At 38.2% G+C, this 17,193-nt stretch overlaps 1 protein-coding gene and 1 long non-coding RNA gene across 4 annotated transcripts in view; one reads left to right on the top strand and one right to left on the bottom strand.

The window, feature by feature from the left end:
• The first annotated feature begins 1,872 nt into the window (after positions 1 to 1,872).
• On the top strand, positions 1,873 to 10,548 carry cndp1 (carnosine dipeptidase 1). 2 transcript variants are annotated; one of them, XM_015042214.1, is made up of 13 exons: positions 1,873 to 1,974; positions 3,498 to 3,608; positions 4,150 to 4,293; positions 5,920 to 6,082; positions 6,318 to 6,406; positions 6,546 to 6,743; positions 6,810 to 6,894; positions 8,611 to 8,771; positions 8,867 to 9,031; positions 9,108 to 9,249; positions 9,565 to 9,712; positions 10,270 to 10,377; positions 10,410 to 10,548. In XM_015042214.1, exons 2-12 carry the CDS (start codon positions 3,498 to 3,500, stop codon positions 10,346 to 10,348), a joined length of 1,485 nt encoding a protein of 494 aa, XP_014897700.1. In that variant the 5' UTR covers positions 1,873 to 1,974; the 3' UTR covers positions 10,349 to 10,377; positions 10,410 to 10,548. The 2 variants fall into 2 exon arrangements, with proteins under 2 accessions (XP_014897700.1, XP_014897699.1); XM_015042213.1 differs by having other exon boundaries at positions 10,270 to 10,548.
• Positions 10,549 to 11,703: 1,155 nt separating this feature from the next.
• Positions 11,704 to 17,193, bottom strand: part of LOC106953443 (uncharacterized) — a 44,144-nt gene continuing 38,654 nt past the window's right edge. The window contains exon 4 of one of the 2 annotated variants that reach the window (XR_001426197.1): positions 11,704 to 12,069. This is a non-coding gene — a long non-coding RNA (uncharacterized LOC106953443). Of the gene's footprint in view, positions 12,070 to 12,695; positions 12,989 to 17,193 lie in introns of those variants that run through there. The other variant, XR_001426198.1, reaches the window with a different exon arrangement.

Genomic DNA, 17,193 nt, shown 5'->3' on the forward strand with positions numbered 1-17,193 from the left:
GTATACATAGATATACAAATGTATAGATAAAATCTTAAAAAATATAAAAATATGAGTGACTGTGTGGTTTGCAAAATACTTTTTGTACATCATTTTAGAATATTTCATTACTGTTAACCCCACCAGGAATATACTGAACCATGTGTATATGACTGTATGCATAAAGTTTCAGGAAAGAAAATGTGAAAATCAGTTTAGTTTTCAGTGATTTATGTCTGATTAAACCATTCATTACATCTGGCAAACAGATTACACAGAGTACAGCAGGCAACCTTTCCAAGATGTCGGAGGCATCTACCTTATTAGGTCTGACTAAGGGGAGAGCAGTTTTTTAAAGATTTATTTAGGATAGATGACGATAATGACACAGAAAACAACCAAGAAACGCAATGTCTAAAGTTAATGAAAAAAAAAATCAGTTTTTAGAGATTCTAATGTTTTGAAATTCACAGTTTCAGCAGACTACTGATAGACTGATAGAATGACTGCCCAAGCACCCAACCACTGGGCTTAGAAAGTTTTCTGGGGGAAACCTTGAGTACCGTTACTGAGCAGTTACTCCAAGAGAAGAAGCTTTATAGATCAAATGTAGCAATAAATTCATAAACTCTGACTTTGATTTGCTTTTTCAGCTGTTCATTGTCCTGTGGAGATTTGGCATAAAGCGCTATCAGCTCATCAGAAAGCAATGAATTATCAACAAAGTGAGAGGTTTCTATTACCTTCTTGTTAGGTGTAACAACTTCCAATCTGTTTATCCATATTTTTTAAATAGTTGTGATGATAATTACAGACAGAAAATATCATAACAACAGTAATAATCATAATATCTGGTGCCTACATCATTTTTTATGCAGGCTACCTCCCATGAAAGTTAATCCAGGGACCTGGGTAATGTTTAGGGGACGCTGGCAAAAAAACGGTGGAGAACCACTGGCCTCAACCTTTTCACCCATCAGAAACTGAAAACACTGGAATCTGAAGAAAAAAAGATTTCAATATAAAAACATACAATCTGAAAATGAAACAAAACAAGACATTTTCAGAATATGAAAATGCATAATAAGAAGTGAATGAAAAAACATTCAAACTAAAAGAAACTTGGGTTTCTTTACAATACAGATGCATTTTTGGAGAGGGAGGTTTCAGGTGTCCAGATCAAAATTATACATTTGCTTGAAAATACACTTTTCTCTTTATCTTTGGTCTAGTGAGTTAATCAGGGCTCATTTTTATTAATATGTAGACTTTCTATTCTAAATATTAAAATGTTTCCCGCAGTCAGAAACCATGCATAGTATTAGCTGACTATTAAACACACACATACAAATCTGTTCCAGTCCCCACTGCTGATCTTGGTTTTGCAGATTTCCGGGATAACAAGGAGTCCATTCTGGAACCAAGTCAACACAGCACCTCCTTTCCTCTGTCCCGTAACTCCTACTACAGAAAAAGACAGTTGTGTATCGGTATGTAAATATGTATGCATTTGTGAGTGCGAATGGGTGAATGTGACTCTAATGAAAAACGCTACGAGTCAATATAAGTGGAAAAGTTTGGTCCATTTATAATTTCCCATGAATTCACATTGCCCTATGAGAAACTGCTATTCTTTTGAGGTTTAGTTCAGGGGGCCGTCTGTTGTGCAACTTGTTATGTGTGTGGGGGAGCACAATAATTAGGAGTTTCACATGATGTTTTGTCCTTCCGAGCACCCCTCCCCTTAACCCCCCATCGTTGATCCAAGCACATTCTTGGACCAAGATCAATAGATCTGAGTGGAGTTTTGTCTCTCTCAGCAAGAAAAAAGTCATTTGTCTGCTGTCTTGGCAAGATGTCAGGAAACATTTGACAGTGTGACCCCGGGGCCCGGTAAGAGTGCAGCATGAGGGAATGTGTATAAATGTCCCACCAGCAACATGGGGCCACAGCTGCTGGGCCTGATAAGACTGTTTCCACTGCATCTAAGAGAAGGTAAGGAAATATATTCATCATATTATATGTTCATCAATATAAGAAATAAGGTTTAATCTGTATCGAGATAAAGCTGAAAAGTTATTAACGGTTTGGAGGGATCAGGCAGAAGTTGTAAAAGTTCTGTTAAAAAGCTGCTTAGTGTGATGGAGTGACTCAGCAGAGCAGAAGGTTGTAGAGGGTCTAAAATGTTTCCACATTCATGTTAAAATGCTTTTGTAGATGTTAAAAGTTTCAAATTATTTCTAAATGTTCTCCACCTTTAAATTGATCTATACAATTAAGCTGAAAACAAATACATTAAATAGATTTTTGTTAAAAAAAAAACCTAACCCTGGATGCAAACTTGATTTGTTGAAACATCTAATACCATTTTATGATTCAGTCAGGATGTCACATCTTAATCAGAGAATTCCCATTCTGCTTTTCAAATGTTCTGCAGATATTTCAGATGGAAACAAATTCCTTTATCCACTGTTTACCACCCAGATTTTTTGCCATATTCAGTTCTAGAGTCTGGTTGCATCATTTCATCAAATCTGGAATGATTTAGAGTCTAATACTGTAAAATATGATCTCTCTTTATCTACATCATCCCAGCAAAGGTGTGCACAACTGTTCTCTGTGAATTAGATGTTTTGGATCTGTGGCCCAAAGGTTCTTACTTTGCATGAAAATGTGTTTGAGTATTCTGTGGAAAAAAGATTTCTATTTTTCAATCTTGGACCACTACATACGGAGGGAACAGGTTTTTCCATGTGGGACACAACTAGTACTTTAATTCCTGGAGCTCCTTTAGTCCTACTGTTGGTCTCACGGCAACGTCCTAAACCCATTTCTGGTTTTCCTCACTATTGTCTCATATTGCATCTTGTTTTCACTGACAACCTGCTAAGTGAGGTGTTAGAAGGGCTCTGGGTGGTCTGCCAGCAGCCTGCATGTTTCTGTGTCAAAAATGTTAAAAGTGGACAAGATATTAGAAAATATTACTAGGTAATTCTGTGTTATTGGGTCACTATATTGACAATATTTAAACACCAACTGAAGAGTCTTTATAAAAGGCCAACACAAAGAACTTAATATAATATAATTTTTTTTTCACTTCAGTTAAATCCTAATGAAGTCATCAGATAGTGGATCTTCAGACAAGCTGTGTAATGATGGTCACATTTAAAATGAAAATAAAATAAATATTACCTACTAAGAAAAATAATGAGAAAGTATGCTTATATGCTTATATTAAATATTTTCAGAGCACAGAATGTGTTGTTTTAAGTTTTCTTGTGTTTTACTAAAACCACCTGTTTTATTTAGTCAGTTTTTGTTAGTTTAATAAGGGTATGTACATCTTTGAGAGCCACTGTACAGATAATTGCTGAGTACCTGCTTGAGTTTTAAATTAGAACTACTTCAATATTCAGTTAAATTATGATGTAATGATTATTAATTTAAGATGATTTGTGATAACTTCTTTTTCCAACAAGCTACTCCCACTATCATTCGATTTTTCATTTTTCCACTAGATGAATCTTCAAACCGTCCCCTTCATCCTGCTGGTCATTTCCTGTGGCCAGGCTTCCCAGTACACCGAGCTGGCGCAGTACGTTGATGACCATCAGGAAGAACATGTTGAGGTGACAACTTGAACCACTGATGGTGCTGTTTCTCCATCTCACTGCTCAACTTTTTGACATATTACTTGCCTCATCTCTCCCCAAAGCTGATTGCTCTGACTACATGTTGATCAACCACACTCACTGGGTCCAGCGAATGCAAGCAGTTTGCACCTATTAACAAAAAGCTCAAATAAAAGTGGGAGAAGGTTTTCTGTTGCAGGATCTTCCGCTCACCCTCAGCCTAACATGGTTAGACTATGGTTGTGTCTCCACCATAGTGCACAATGACAGCAGGTCATCCTTAGAGATTTCATTTGTTTGAGTTCTGGTTCATAAAAGCACTCCATAGTTCATGTCCACAGGTATGTGAGGACAGGTCTGACATAAAAGTTAGGAGGAAGAAAATTATGATTTGTTGAAGATGTGGGTATTAGTTGCTTACAGGAGGATTCACTTCACTTATTCAACAGAATAACTTTCTGTTATATCAACATAAACTTTCTTTGGACTAATTAAAAGCTGTAGCTAATTCACAATGAGATTTTGATTTGTGCGCCAGGCTCTGAGGGAGTGGGTTGCAATTGAAAGTGACTCGAGCAACATTCTGAGAAGACCAGATCTGCACCGCATGATGGAGCTGGTGGCTGAGAAGCTGAGACTGATGGGAGGGACGGTACAACTGGTCGACATCGGAGAGCAAGAGGTCAGTGACAAAACCCCCAGGTCTCTGCTAAAGCGATTCCCTTTTTTAACTTCTCTTTGAGAATTTGGAGTGTGTCGTCTTTACTTCAGTAGGCTAATAAAAATTCTGCACAGGTTGCTCCATTGGACAGGTATATGTCTTCGTTAATATACCTGAGATGACAAAACTATAGCTTGATTTACCAGTTGACCCAATTTACAGCATCACCTTCTGGATAAAAGCATCCCATATTCAAACTGAATCTAAACATTCAGCCTTTCAATGTGCCCTGCTCACCAATTACCTTTCACTTCTGCTCCACCCAAGACCCAGTGGCAGCCACTTTATGGAAAACCAGTTAATGATCTGACATTTATTCAGCAACGACAACAATAAAGTGAAAGGTGGAATTAATGGAGTACTTTGAATTTGATCAAAAAGGAGGTTATTGCCAGGAGACTAAGTTCACTTAAAACACCAACTAAAATAAAAGAGTACAAACACCTGGAGTACCAGCCTAGAGTAATTGTCACTTGTAAAAGGAAAAACTAAATTATTTAGCACTTTGTTTCTTTAGATTGTTATAATGACTGGATACAGGCATCTGAAAATACCTCCCATGAGAGTTAAACGTATGATGTCTCATTCTGATTGAACAAAAACAACAATATCAAAAACTTGTCACTATTTGTGAAGACTTCTTCACAAACACTGAATATATCTTCTTGTTATATCTTGTGAAGATATAATAAAATCAAACCTCATTTGCATCCTGGGAGAAGAAGTATAAGTGGTCGAGGAATATAAATACCTCAGTGTTCATCTGGACAACACACGGGACTGGAGACTCAACAGTGAAGTCATCAATAAGAAGGAACAGAGAAGACTGGACTTCTTACGAAAGCTAAGATCCTTCAAGGCTTTTAGCAAGATACTGCAGATCTTCTATAAGTCTGTTGTTGAGAGTGTCATCTATTCATCCGTCATCAGTTGAGGCAGCAGCATCAGAACCAAGGACCTAAAAAAGGTTCAATAGCCTGATAAAAAAGGCTGGTTCTGTCCTGGTTCTGTCCTGGTTCTGTTCTGGTTATGTTCTGGTTCTGTCCTGGTTCTGTCTTGGTTCTGTTCTGGTTCTGTTCTGGTTCTGTCCTGGTTCTGTTCTGTGGATGGCTGTGGAACCTCTGGAGATGATGATTCAAAGAAGGATTCTTTGTAAAATAAAGAAAATTATAGACAACCCTGACCATTCTCTTTATGAGACTCTCTTGGAAAAACAGAGTGCCTTCAGTCAGAAGCTTATTCAGATTCAATGTAAGACAGACTGTTACAGGAGATTTTTCCTGCCAACAGTGATCACTATCTACAATAATTCTTTGAAGAATTTAAATTAATGAGTTACAACATCTAATTTCCCTTTGGGATCAATAAAGTATTTGTGAATTTTGAATTTGAGTTAGCTATTGTTTTAACTGTATTGTCATATCCTCATTTGTAAGTTATTTTGGATAGAAGCTTCTGCCAAATGTATAAACATACATTAACACCCCCTGGTACTGATTCACATTGTGCCATATTATTTCAAAATCTGGGGATAGTGTGTCATTTTGTAGAAATGTGTGAATACCAACCATGCCTTTGTACATGCAGCTTCCAAGTGGACAGACGATAGCACTGCCAAAAGTAGTGACAGCTCAGTTTGGGAGTGACCCCAGCAAACACACAGTGTGTGTCTACGGTCATGTGGATGTTCAGCCGGCGAAGCTGGAGGACGGCTGGGCTACCAATCCCTACAACCTGACAGACATCAACGGTAGCCACCATTATGTTCAGTTCAGTTTTTTTTAAACTTGATTTTTAACTGATTAAATGATGATTTCTTCTTGTGGAATTATTTTTCATACATCAGTCCAAAGATAACTATTATGTCTGTTTGAAACATCTCAAAAATGACATAATTTGTGATTTGCATTTAAATTTTCCTGACCTACAGCGAATTCTAGCTATAGTGTCATAAATAAATATGTTTTATGGCACTGTACCTTCAGGTAATCTGTATGGAAGAGGAACATCAGACAACAAGGCTCCGGTTCTGGCCTGGATCCACGCCGTACAGGCTTACCAAGCCCTCAGCATGGTGAGAGAAAACACACCAACCCCTATAGAGACATTATTATGTATTATGTAAATATAGCCATTTAACTTCAAATGGCTATATGTCTGTATGTCAACAGTTACTGCATTTGTTCTTAAACTCTACTTTTGGCATCCACCAGGACCTGCCAGTGAATGTGAAATTTCTCATTGAGGGTATGGAGGAGACAGGCTCCAACGGCCTGGATGCAATGATCCTGGCGCAGAGAGACACCTTCTTCTCCGATGTGGACTACATCGTCATTTCTGACTGTGGCTGGCTGAGCAGCCGGCCAGCCTTAACCTATGGCACCAGAGGGAACTGCTACTTCTTTGCTGAGGTTGTAGAATTCTTTCTTGAAACCTTTCTGTCTGTATCTGATTCTTACTGTGTTGTGTGTTTGTAGGTTGAAGGCCCTAAACAAGACTTACATTCTGGTGTCTATGGAGGCACTGTGATCGAACCAATGACTGACCTCATTGGCATTCTTGGTGGGTTTAAAGGGCGTTTTCCTTTGATTCTTACACTTTGCCCTGTTTATTTGCGTTTCTGTTCCCTTTGGTAGTTTATGCAGCTGTTTTCTTTTAAGAATAAAAAATTCTCATCGAAACAGTCCCCAGTGAATTAACTGAAGGGCTAAAGGAGCAGAACCCTTTGGTCTCTATGGAAAACATCCCCTAAAATACTTGAGTGTTTAGAAATGGCGAGATAAGTTAGGGAAATTTGAACTGAATTGGTTTATAATGTGGTACCTATATGTTTTGCAGTAGTTTGTGCTTTGTACAATTTGAAAAAAATAACAACATTTTTGTCAGATTTTAAAATAAAATCAAGAGCCTCCTGACAAATCTCCTCAGTAAGAAATCATCATTTTGAAAAAATGTTCAAACCTATATGTTGTTACAGTAAATTATCTGGTGTATTTAGCTACCGTTGTTTTCCAAATTTTCTGTTTTTCACATGCTAATGTTTGTGATAGTCAAATAATGTTACTATCAAAGATAACATCAGCAAATATAAAAAACTGTTTTTAGACAATGATTTCATTCAACAAGGGAAAAATCTATCTAAACCAAGCTCACCCTATGGTAAAGTCATTGCAACCCCTTTTTTGTTAAATCAGGAATTAATTGATATGTTAAAAAACAGTGAGTTTAATTTCAGTGAGCACATCCAGACCTGATTAATCCCAGACGTGTAGAACAACATCACTTAAATAGAACCTTGCTGTCAACATGAAATGTGCTAAAAGACTTTAAAAAGCAAGCCATCACGTCTAAAGCTAATAAAGAAGGTGAACAGCTGATGAGAAACAGTTACTCAGATCTACTGGTCTAAAAAGAAAACCATTTTTAGTGAGTCCAGAGAACCACGAGTGATAACCATTTTCCACAAATGAAGACAACATGAACAAGTAGCAGAAAAGTGAAACTTGCAGGGCAAAAAAAAAAACTTCTGACCAAAAAGAGCTGTCTCTTCACAAAAAAAAAAACATCTTAGCAGTCTTCAAGACTTTTGGACAAATATTCTATAGACTGATGAGATAAAAGCGGAACTTCTTTGGAAGCTGTGTATCCCATTACATCTGCTTTGACTCTAACTGCATTTCAGAAAAACATAATCACACCAATAGTCAAACTTAGTGTTGATACTATTTTGGTCTTAGCTGAAATCAAAATGGAAGTTTTAGGATGATCTAGTCAAATTCAAACTGAGTGAAATGCAGTAGCATGTTGGGGAGGGGGGAAATCCAAAGTGACTGAATTAAAACCACTGCCACTTTGATTTTGATTTTTTTTAATGACAGTAGGACTCTAAAGTTTCAAGTGTTTAGGGGGTAGGAGTTTATAAGTTCTCACTTCTTCCTACCCCATTTTGAGCATGATATGTTAACTGAAACAAAAAATCTGTATTTTCTCTTCTTTCTTATGCACTTCTTGTTACTGTGCACTATTTTATTTTTATATTTGCATTTGTATCATGTTCGAATAAAATTTCATTTCAAATTTCAAATTTCATTTCAAACAACTCTGCAAACATGAATGGGTCAACATTTCTCTACAGAGATGTAAAATAAAACTTGCCAGTTATAAACTATGGTTTAATTTTGAATGCTTTCCTCAGCTAATGTTTTATATTGGGGGAAATTACAGAAAAAATAGTTTAAAAAAATCCTGAGTTGCTTTATATGGTCACTTTTCTCTCAGACACACTCATCAGCCCCAGTGGAAAGATTCTAATTCCAGGGATCCGGGAAGCAGTGGCTCCTCTGTCGGATGAAGAATGGAGAATGTATCAAGATATTGAGTTTGACGTGGACAATTACAAGAACAAGACTGGCATCAGCCACCTCATGTACAACAACAAGGTAGTAATAAAGTCAAGTTGGAAACCCCCCCCCCCAAAAAAAAAAAACAAGAGTTTTCTCCTGACTCAACGAGTCTCTGTATTGCTCTTCCAAAGGTGGACTTGTTGGCCCATAGGTGGCGCTACCCCACTGTTTCCATCCATGGTATAGAGGGGGCTTTCTCTGACTCCGGCACAAAGACAGTCATCCCTGCTAAGGTCACTGCTAAGTTCTCAATAAGACAAGTCCCTGACATGGACCCAGCAGCGGTCAAGAAACAGGTAGCATATATGAGTTCTTTAGAGTGTTGATTTATGTCGTGCTGTGCTTTACTAACATCTCCTTTTTGTGCTTTAGGTGACGGACTACCTTCAGTCTGTGTTTGCTAAGAGAAAGAGTCCTAACACGCTGAAAGTTACCATGGTGATTGGGGCCAAGCCCTGGCTGGCTGACACTAAGCACCCTCTGTATGAGGCTGGAAAGGCAGCGATCAAGAGAGGTAAGAAAGCTACTTCAGCTTTCCAGGGACTGGATCCTACAACAGCCTTTTAGAGCCATTATAGATAGAAAGAAATAATCTGTACTGCACACAGCTATATGTTTTACTTCAGTTCTCTTCTACCTGAACTGTTTGGCTTTACAGAAGCTTGTTAAGCTGACGAGAGATGTTGTGCTTATTTGTGAAATTGTAAAAGTATTTAGGGCTTTTGAAAATGCTTTGTTGTGTTTTTTTTCCAACACTGAAGAACATACAATAGACAAAAGTTTTTGCATTTGAGTTATACATACATGATACATATTGGCTCTCTTTCAGTTTTCAATGTGGATCCTGATCTAATCCGTGAAGGTGGGACCATCCCCATTGCCAGAACCTTCCAGGATGTGACGGGGAAAAGCATCATCATGATGCCCATTGGAGGCTTTGATGATGGAATGCACTCCCAGAATGAGAAAATGAGCAGGTTTTACACACTTCATGCCTAACAACTACTCTAATTTCCTTTTTTTATTTTACAGGATAAGTTTAATTATTTTCAGTTTTGGTCTCTTTTGCTCAATGACACTGTTGGAAGCTGTGGGTATAATGTTAGCTGTGTGCCCTCATGTGACTCCACAGATTTTCTTTCAGATTAATTTCAGCCGCTTGGTCAGTCGGTTCTAAAAGTTTAGTTTTCCTCCTTTGAAATCATTCTTATGTAGATGCATGTGGAGACTCACTGAGGTTTCTGAATGAAAGATTAAATAGAAATATGATTTACTGTCCCACAGTGGGGAACATCTGGTGTAACATTAGGAAAGTGACAGTTAATGACACATGTAGATTCACATAAAGATAACAAATATAATATAATATATAAAATTAATTTAGGAGTAACAGTGTACAATAAGGGCAAAATTAATAAATAAAATACTGTGTAGTTATTAAAAATAGCATAGTTCAGTTGCACATTTCTGTGAATGTGCAACTGAGTTGAATAATTTTTTTTAAAAATGCACAAAATACTTTTTTATTTTGCAGGTACAACTACATCGAAGGAACCAAGTTATTCATCGCCTACCTGAATGAAGTCGCCCAGATTAATAAGACCAGTGTTTGATCTATCTATCTATCTATCTATCTATCTATCTATCTATCTATCTATCTATCTATCTATCCATCCTTGTTTGTTCTGGTTATTTTCATCCCTCCCCATGTATATTAGTGTTAGTTATGTTCTAGATCATGCAGTCCTGTAGTACACTGCATTTGTTTCATTTAATAAAAATAAAACAAATACAAAACTGTGTATACATTTTAATTGAAAAAGAGTCTGTCATGTTGTATAATAAGTGGTAATAAGGAGTCAAAAACTACATTGTTCACTGAGTCATTTATTAAAATAGAAGTGGAAGGTTTATTTTCCTTATCAAATATAAAAAAAAAATTAAAAATGTAAATATTTAAACATAATACATGCATAAGTAGTCACACTATAAGACTCAGAACTGAGACCAGGTTCATCTGATTGTCCTTCAGACATTTCTGCAACTTGACTGGTAAAGCCAGTTGACTGAGGACCTTGGTCAGAAAGCTGATCAATACCCAATGGTCACATGTTCAATTCAGTTTATTGAACACATGACCATCTCAAGGTACTTTACAAAAAACATCAATTTAATTCAATCATGCAGACAGATTCGTAGTAAATTACGTCCACTCCACATTTATCATAGTTATCAAACAGTGGATGTGTTTCCATTACAAATGGAATGGAATTACAAAACAATTATCAGTATTCTGCTGATCTCAAAAAACACAAATCTGCAGTTGCAGTGTTTCTATTAAATAAAAAACACAATTAAAATCACATACATAAGTCGGTTCACATGATATTTAAAAACCATGCAACGCCATCATCCTCCTACCACTTCCTGTCGTCGTCTTCTTCTTTTTTTGCCAGTAGTAATATCCGGCTGCTGATCACATCACTCCCATGATGCAAAAAAGTGTTTCCATTGCAGTTTTGTAAAATACACTAATTTAAGTACATCTAGCACAAAATCTTTAAATTAAAAAATTTGAGTTTGTTTTTTTTCTTAATCGGTATGTCTCCAATAAGCTAATAAATTTTTTTAATTACAATTTTTGCAATAATATGGTCAGTGGAAATGCAGCTAATGAAGTCAAGTTCAGTTTATAATACATATTGGTTAAATAGTTTTCAATAACATCAACATTCCAACAAAAATCAAAGCAAACTCATGGGTCGTTGTATCGATTTATACGAGACTGAAAAGTGCATTTTATTCCAACTGTGGAAATGACTTCAGGGTTTATTTCAGCCCAGTTCTCTTGCAGATCACTGATGTATTCCAGCAGGAAATGGCTGGGAGGAACCCTGGTGTTGTGAAGAAGCCGTCCCTGACACCTCAGCGGCCTGATTCACAACACCAGCTGACCCTCCCCACCCACCCAGGCCTTCACCACGGCGCTGTGAGACGATGCAGAGGCAGTGTGACGAGAACTTCTCTCCACGGACAGAAACATAACACACACACACACGCACACACACACACACGACACCTGCTGAACCAGCAAAGATTCTGTAACATTTGAACCCATCGTCCCTCTGCAGTACAGTTTTGTCCAGGATTACCTTCACACACATAGCTGCAGCAATACCCAGGTTGGAGCCTCAACAAATACTGGGACCAGTTTCCATGTCATTCACAGTCTCTCCACTGGGGGCAGTTTGCACACAGGAGTTCTGCTTTTACCTTTTGCAGGCTGATGATCTGATGTGAAACAGGTCACACACACACCACACCTCGATTTAACCTAAAGAAAAGACGAAAAAGGCAAATCAATTTAATCAGCAATTACATGTTGGAAATATGTAATTTAGAATCTTGACCTCAGCCCTGCAGCAGTTCATCTTTTACAAAATTCCCAATTAAAAAAAAATCTCGCAGAGTTTCTCTGTGAAACAAAAGGCCCAGTCCATAAATGTACCAGCGTTCCATTTGCTCATCTATTTATAAAGTGCTTTGGAATTGAGGACAGGGTTATGATGAAGCTGAGAATAACTTGGGTCTCACAGCAGAAAGCCCTAATCCACCTTGAAGCAGCCCCGCTGAGTGGGAACACTCCAATCATGTCAGAAAAACTAGGTTTGCAGCAAGATGAGATTTGGTAAAACTGTAACCCCAGAGCCCTGGGAGGCCTAAGATCTGGTTTCTACCAATCAGCATCTGGCATGATCCCTCTGATTTTACACTCAGCAGGAAAACATCATTTTAAATGGTACCACAATTAATGATGTTCAAGGTAAAGAAATAAACAACTGCTGGTTTAATGAATGGTACTGATAACATAGAGTTTAGTTTTATTAGTTATTCATAGGACTGGTTGAAATGTATATGTGTTTATTTTACTCTTAAGGCAATAATAATAATAATTGTATTTATTTATAATCATTAATAATAAACATTTCCCAAGCCCACAGAACTGTGGTAGGACGCCACATGTGCAACAAGTCTAGTTGTGAAATTTCCTCGCTCCTAAATATTCCACAGTTAACTATCAGCTGCATTGTAAGAAAATAGAAGTATTTAGGAACGACAGCAACTCAGCCATGAAGTGGTAGGTCATGTGAAGTGATGGAGCGGGGTCAGCGGATGCTGAAGAGGTCGCCAGGTTCGGCAGAGTCAGTCACTACAGAACTCCAAACTTCATGTGGCCTTCAGATTGTCTCCATCTGGCAATAAGAATGGAATGCCATTTAGGCTAATATATGAATCAAGGCAGGTGAGCAAATACTTTTGGCAAAAAAATATATATGACATTTAATGGGCTATTATAACCACTATCACTAACAAAGCGGGACACTGGTGCAAACAAGGACATTTTCCAGGGCCTCTTATTTTTCAATTGGATTTCTCTCTCTCTCTCTCACACACACACACACGCACGCACGCACGCACACACACACACACACGCACGCACGCACGCACACATACACACACACATACACACAAAATGCTCTTTTAAAGACTGCCATAATATGTGTCATTATGATAATCATAATAAACTTGTTTTAACTTTTAAATTTGTCTAATTTTACCTGCGTAATTCACAACCTGGCCAAATTTCATTAATTTGCATCAAAACCGCCAAAGTTATGAAAAACAGAGAGAAACATGGCCAGGCATCAAAAACAGTGTGAGCTGCAGCTTCAGCTACAGTTTCATAAGGCATGAAGAATCACCATATGTACCTTTATGGTTCTATGTGGACTGCAGGCGAGTCTCCAGCACTGTGACCCCTCCGCAGCTCTGTTGGTTAAACCTTCACTCTGGGCAAGCTCGTGTAATGAAGTTGCCCCTAACTGTGTCAGAGTGCTGGGCTGTAGGTGGGAGCAGCTGATTAGCAGCAGTGTGCACAATGTTCTGCAGGCCTGGTAGTGAAGCTGGGTTTTAAGCTTTGCCTTTTCTCACTCCATTAGTCATCAGTTTGTCCTTTTCCCTGACCGGTGGTGGACAGGTCAAGCCTTTACTAATTCTTCTGAAAGCTGCCGCGGCACACTTCACATAATATCCAAGCAACACATTCCTGCTAATCCCCTTTCATCAGGTTCACTGGCCTTTCTGGTCTATCTAATTGCAACAAAGCCCACATGAGGGCTTTTGTGCCAACAGAAAGTTCTTTTATGGTTTCAATTAAACGCCTGGACTGGCTCAGCGGAGACTCCTGGCTGACTGCCAATGTCCTTCAGACAAAGAATGTCATGCACATAATGAATGGAAACACTTGAGTGAAGGAGAGGTGGAAGAGGTGCAGAAAGTGGTGGGGAAGGGGGGGGAATAACCCACCCAGCCACTCTGCTCACAGTTTAGCTGATTTCACAAGCACTTTCAGACAGCTGAAAGATTTGAAGTAACAATCAAAAGTAGCCTGAGGGATTATCAGCTGGAGGAGGCAGAGGGGGCGTGTGCATATTGGAACAGCGGGGCTGCAGACAGGCTCAGTTAGAGGTGCACCAGTTGAAAAGGTGGAAGTGGTCTGAATCTTCTCAAAGATGGCTTATTTAAAGGCTGTTTGAAGTTTCTTTTAACCTTCTCGTGTAAACATGACAGAGTTTTTGTTTCATTGTTTTCAGCTATTGTTCCAGCTGCCACAGTCTGTCTTTACTGTTAATCTGTCCTTCACTACTTCTGTAGCCATCTTTCTCCAGAACTTCCAAACATTACACTTTGGTGGCTTTCATTTCAGCACATTCATATACAGTGGCTGCATTTCCATTGCAGATGTGCACAAGCCTACATTTTACAGATATTGAAAAAAAAACCCCTCTATTTCACTATTTTGCAGTGTTTCCATTTAATAAGAAATTAAATTAAAATTGCACATGGATAAGCTTGTTCCTGTGACCATGACAGTGACAGATGTAAACAGCTACATGAGATATATTCATAATCCAGGCTTGATGCTAGCTCTCGTTATGTATCAGCCAATCAGAGGAGACGTCAGTGTCTTGTTCAGACTTTGGAACATCAAGCCCTTTAAACGTGGGAGTTTCTCTATTTCACTCTATTTTGGGGTTGTGGAGAAATTGTAGTTGGTGATTTTACAGAAGAGCTAAGGATTCAACACGTTGGGATGACACAACTTTTAATGAACTGTGTGATGCAGTGAGAGTTCTGGTGGAGCCAGCTGCACATAAAAGAAACAAAAACAAACCATCATCCTTCTTTAGGGTTTCAGTAGTAACATCCAGCTGTTGATCATGTGACTGGTGAGATGGAAAAAAAAAAAGTGTTTCCATTCCAGCTTTGCAAAATTCATGTATTTTGGTACAGCTGAAAAACCACCTCATCCCAGTGCAACAACTTTTTCTCAAAAGACATGTGTTTTTACGGAATTGATGTGTTTTTATTCAGCAAAATTATTTCAGCTTTTCCTGTTCTATGGATAATGGAAATGCAGCTACTGATGGGAAAATGACTTCTGATTCCAGTCAGGGCTCAACACACCCCAGGATTTAATAGGAACTCAACATAATTTCAGTGTGAGGTTTGTGATGTTTGTTATTCTTGTCATCAGAACATCTCAATTATGAGTTCTGGACTTTTGCAGCATGTTGTTCATTTTCTTCTTTGGTCAAGCTGATGTAGATTAGCTGCTGTGTTGGGGATCATTGACCTGATGATGACCCCGAAGCCTCATCTGTCAAGCAGATTGGCTTCATATTAGACACCAGGATGTTTTTGGTGAACAGAAGTCAATTAAATAACTGTAACACAGTTCAGTAGCTGTGGAACAAGTCAAAATGACCTCCCCTCCACCATCTCATTTTAAAAACATGGCCTTTTATATTTTGTTGTCTTGTGGTTTACTCAGATCCAAAGCTTTCTCCTTCAACACTTTAAGCCAAGACATACTGGATGCTTTTATGAACTTGACGTGTTTAGCATACTAAGTGAGAACTCTCAGAAAAAGCTCTTTGTTTTTTTTTTTCTTATTATTTTTGCAATTTCTTTAAACTCTCAGTCTGACCTTGCAGCCCTTTTGCTGAGACAAGCGTCTTTGCAAGATTGGCAGCCGTCTAGATGCTTTCCACAGGGGAATAATCTTTCTCTGTAGGATGAGGGACTATTAATAGCTGCAGAGGATGTAGAGCTTTACATCCTTTCTAAGCAGCAAGTACTGCATCTCCGATGTGGGCACATCCAGTAAATTACAACAATCACCAATAAGAGAAATCAAGGTGAAGTTGCTTTAAATCTTCAGAGAAATGAGGAGGAAGGGTCAAGAAGATGAAGTGACATAAAAGTGTCCCCGACAATGTGGAGGTCAAAGGTGACCAGAGACATGAGGGAGTGGAAGGAGAGGAAGAGATGGAAGAGGAAGAGCATCACAACGATGTGAGGGGAAAGTGTGTCTGCAGCTTTACCTCCGTCTGAGCGCTCACATAGTGTTTCAGTTATCACTGGACATTATGTTACATCTGGATTCAGCACAAAAATGATTTGCAAATGATCTAAGAGTCACTGCTCAGCTTTACACAATGAAATATTTTCAATAACTACATGTAAGACAATCACACAGACAATAGGACGTTAGAGATTTCTTTTACTTTCCCTTAGCTGATGTTTTACAAAGCAAACAGTGTTTAAATCTGATCATGTTTATCATTTGTAAATTAATGGCACTGTCTTAAAAAACTACTTGTCAGTATTTTTCTATTTAAAAAATTAAAACTGTCTGTCTTATTCCACAAGTTAATGAAGTTCAGATTCACACTGTGATTGGGTTCAGCCTAACTGACTGGGCCTTCAGGCGTATAACTGGAAATAAAAGCAGACAAACAGACCACAGAGGGTGACTGCAGTGCATGCATCTTTATTTAGGAGCTCTCCAGTTTAATATCTCTGCGCCTGACTTTGATTACATAAACACATCTATATATTTCCCATATGCGGCTGTCTCACAATACCTCAAGCAATAACATCTTGTTGTCAAGAGATTTTTACGATCCCAGCCTGTTCCACTGTGAACAAAGTGCTGCAGAAAAGCCAGCTGCTGTCTGATTCTTTTCTCCTGATTAGACCCCCACCCCAACCCTCACAGCCTACGATAATATTTTGCTTAGCAGACACCTCAGGCATGATGAGAAAAACGTGTTCTCACTAATAGGATTACGATTATCTCCTACATGAAAAATCTAGGACACAGTAAATAAATAGTTTTGTTGAAATAAAACTTGCTCATTGTTTCGTCTATAATTTGAGTTCAGTTATTCATTTATATTTCTGCTTTTTTTTTTTTATCTGAATCCTAAAGCTGTACATGTATGGATTTATTTAAGTTTACAGTTTAATTCTGGTGAGTGCATGCTGACCAATATACTATGACCAGTGCACAAAGTGCACAAAGTGCACTGGTCACAGTATATTATATATT

Source organism: Poecilia latipinna, unplaced genomic scaffold, assembly GCF_001443285.1.
Source record: "Poecilia latipinna isolate Pla-1442-1.1 unplaced genomic scaffold, P_latipinna-1.0 Scaffold581, whole genome shotgun sequence".
NCBI lineage: Eukaryota > Metazoa > Chordata > Actinopteri > Cyprinodontiformes > Poeciliidae > Poecilia > Poecilia latipinna.

Bases quoted from the DNA above. Each gene is read 5' to 3' on its own strand.
- cndp1 (XM_015042213.1), top strand. From the start codon at position 3,498: ATGAATCTTCAAACCGTCCCCTTCATCCTGCTGGTCATTTCCTGTGGC. The intron at 6,744-6,809 runs GTTGTAGAATTC...GTGTGTTTGTAG, and splicing joins ACTGCTACTTCTTTGCTGAG to GTTGAAGGCCCTAAACAAGA. The intron at 9,032-9,107 runs GTAGCATATATG...TTTGTGCTTTAG, and splicing joins CAGCAGCGGTCAAGAAACAG to GTGACGGACTACCTTCAGTC.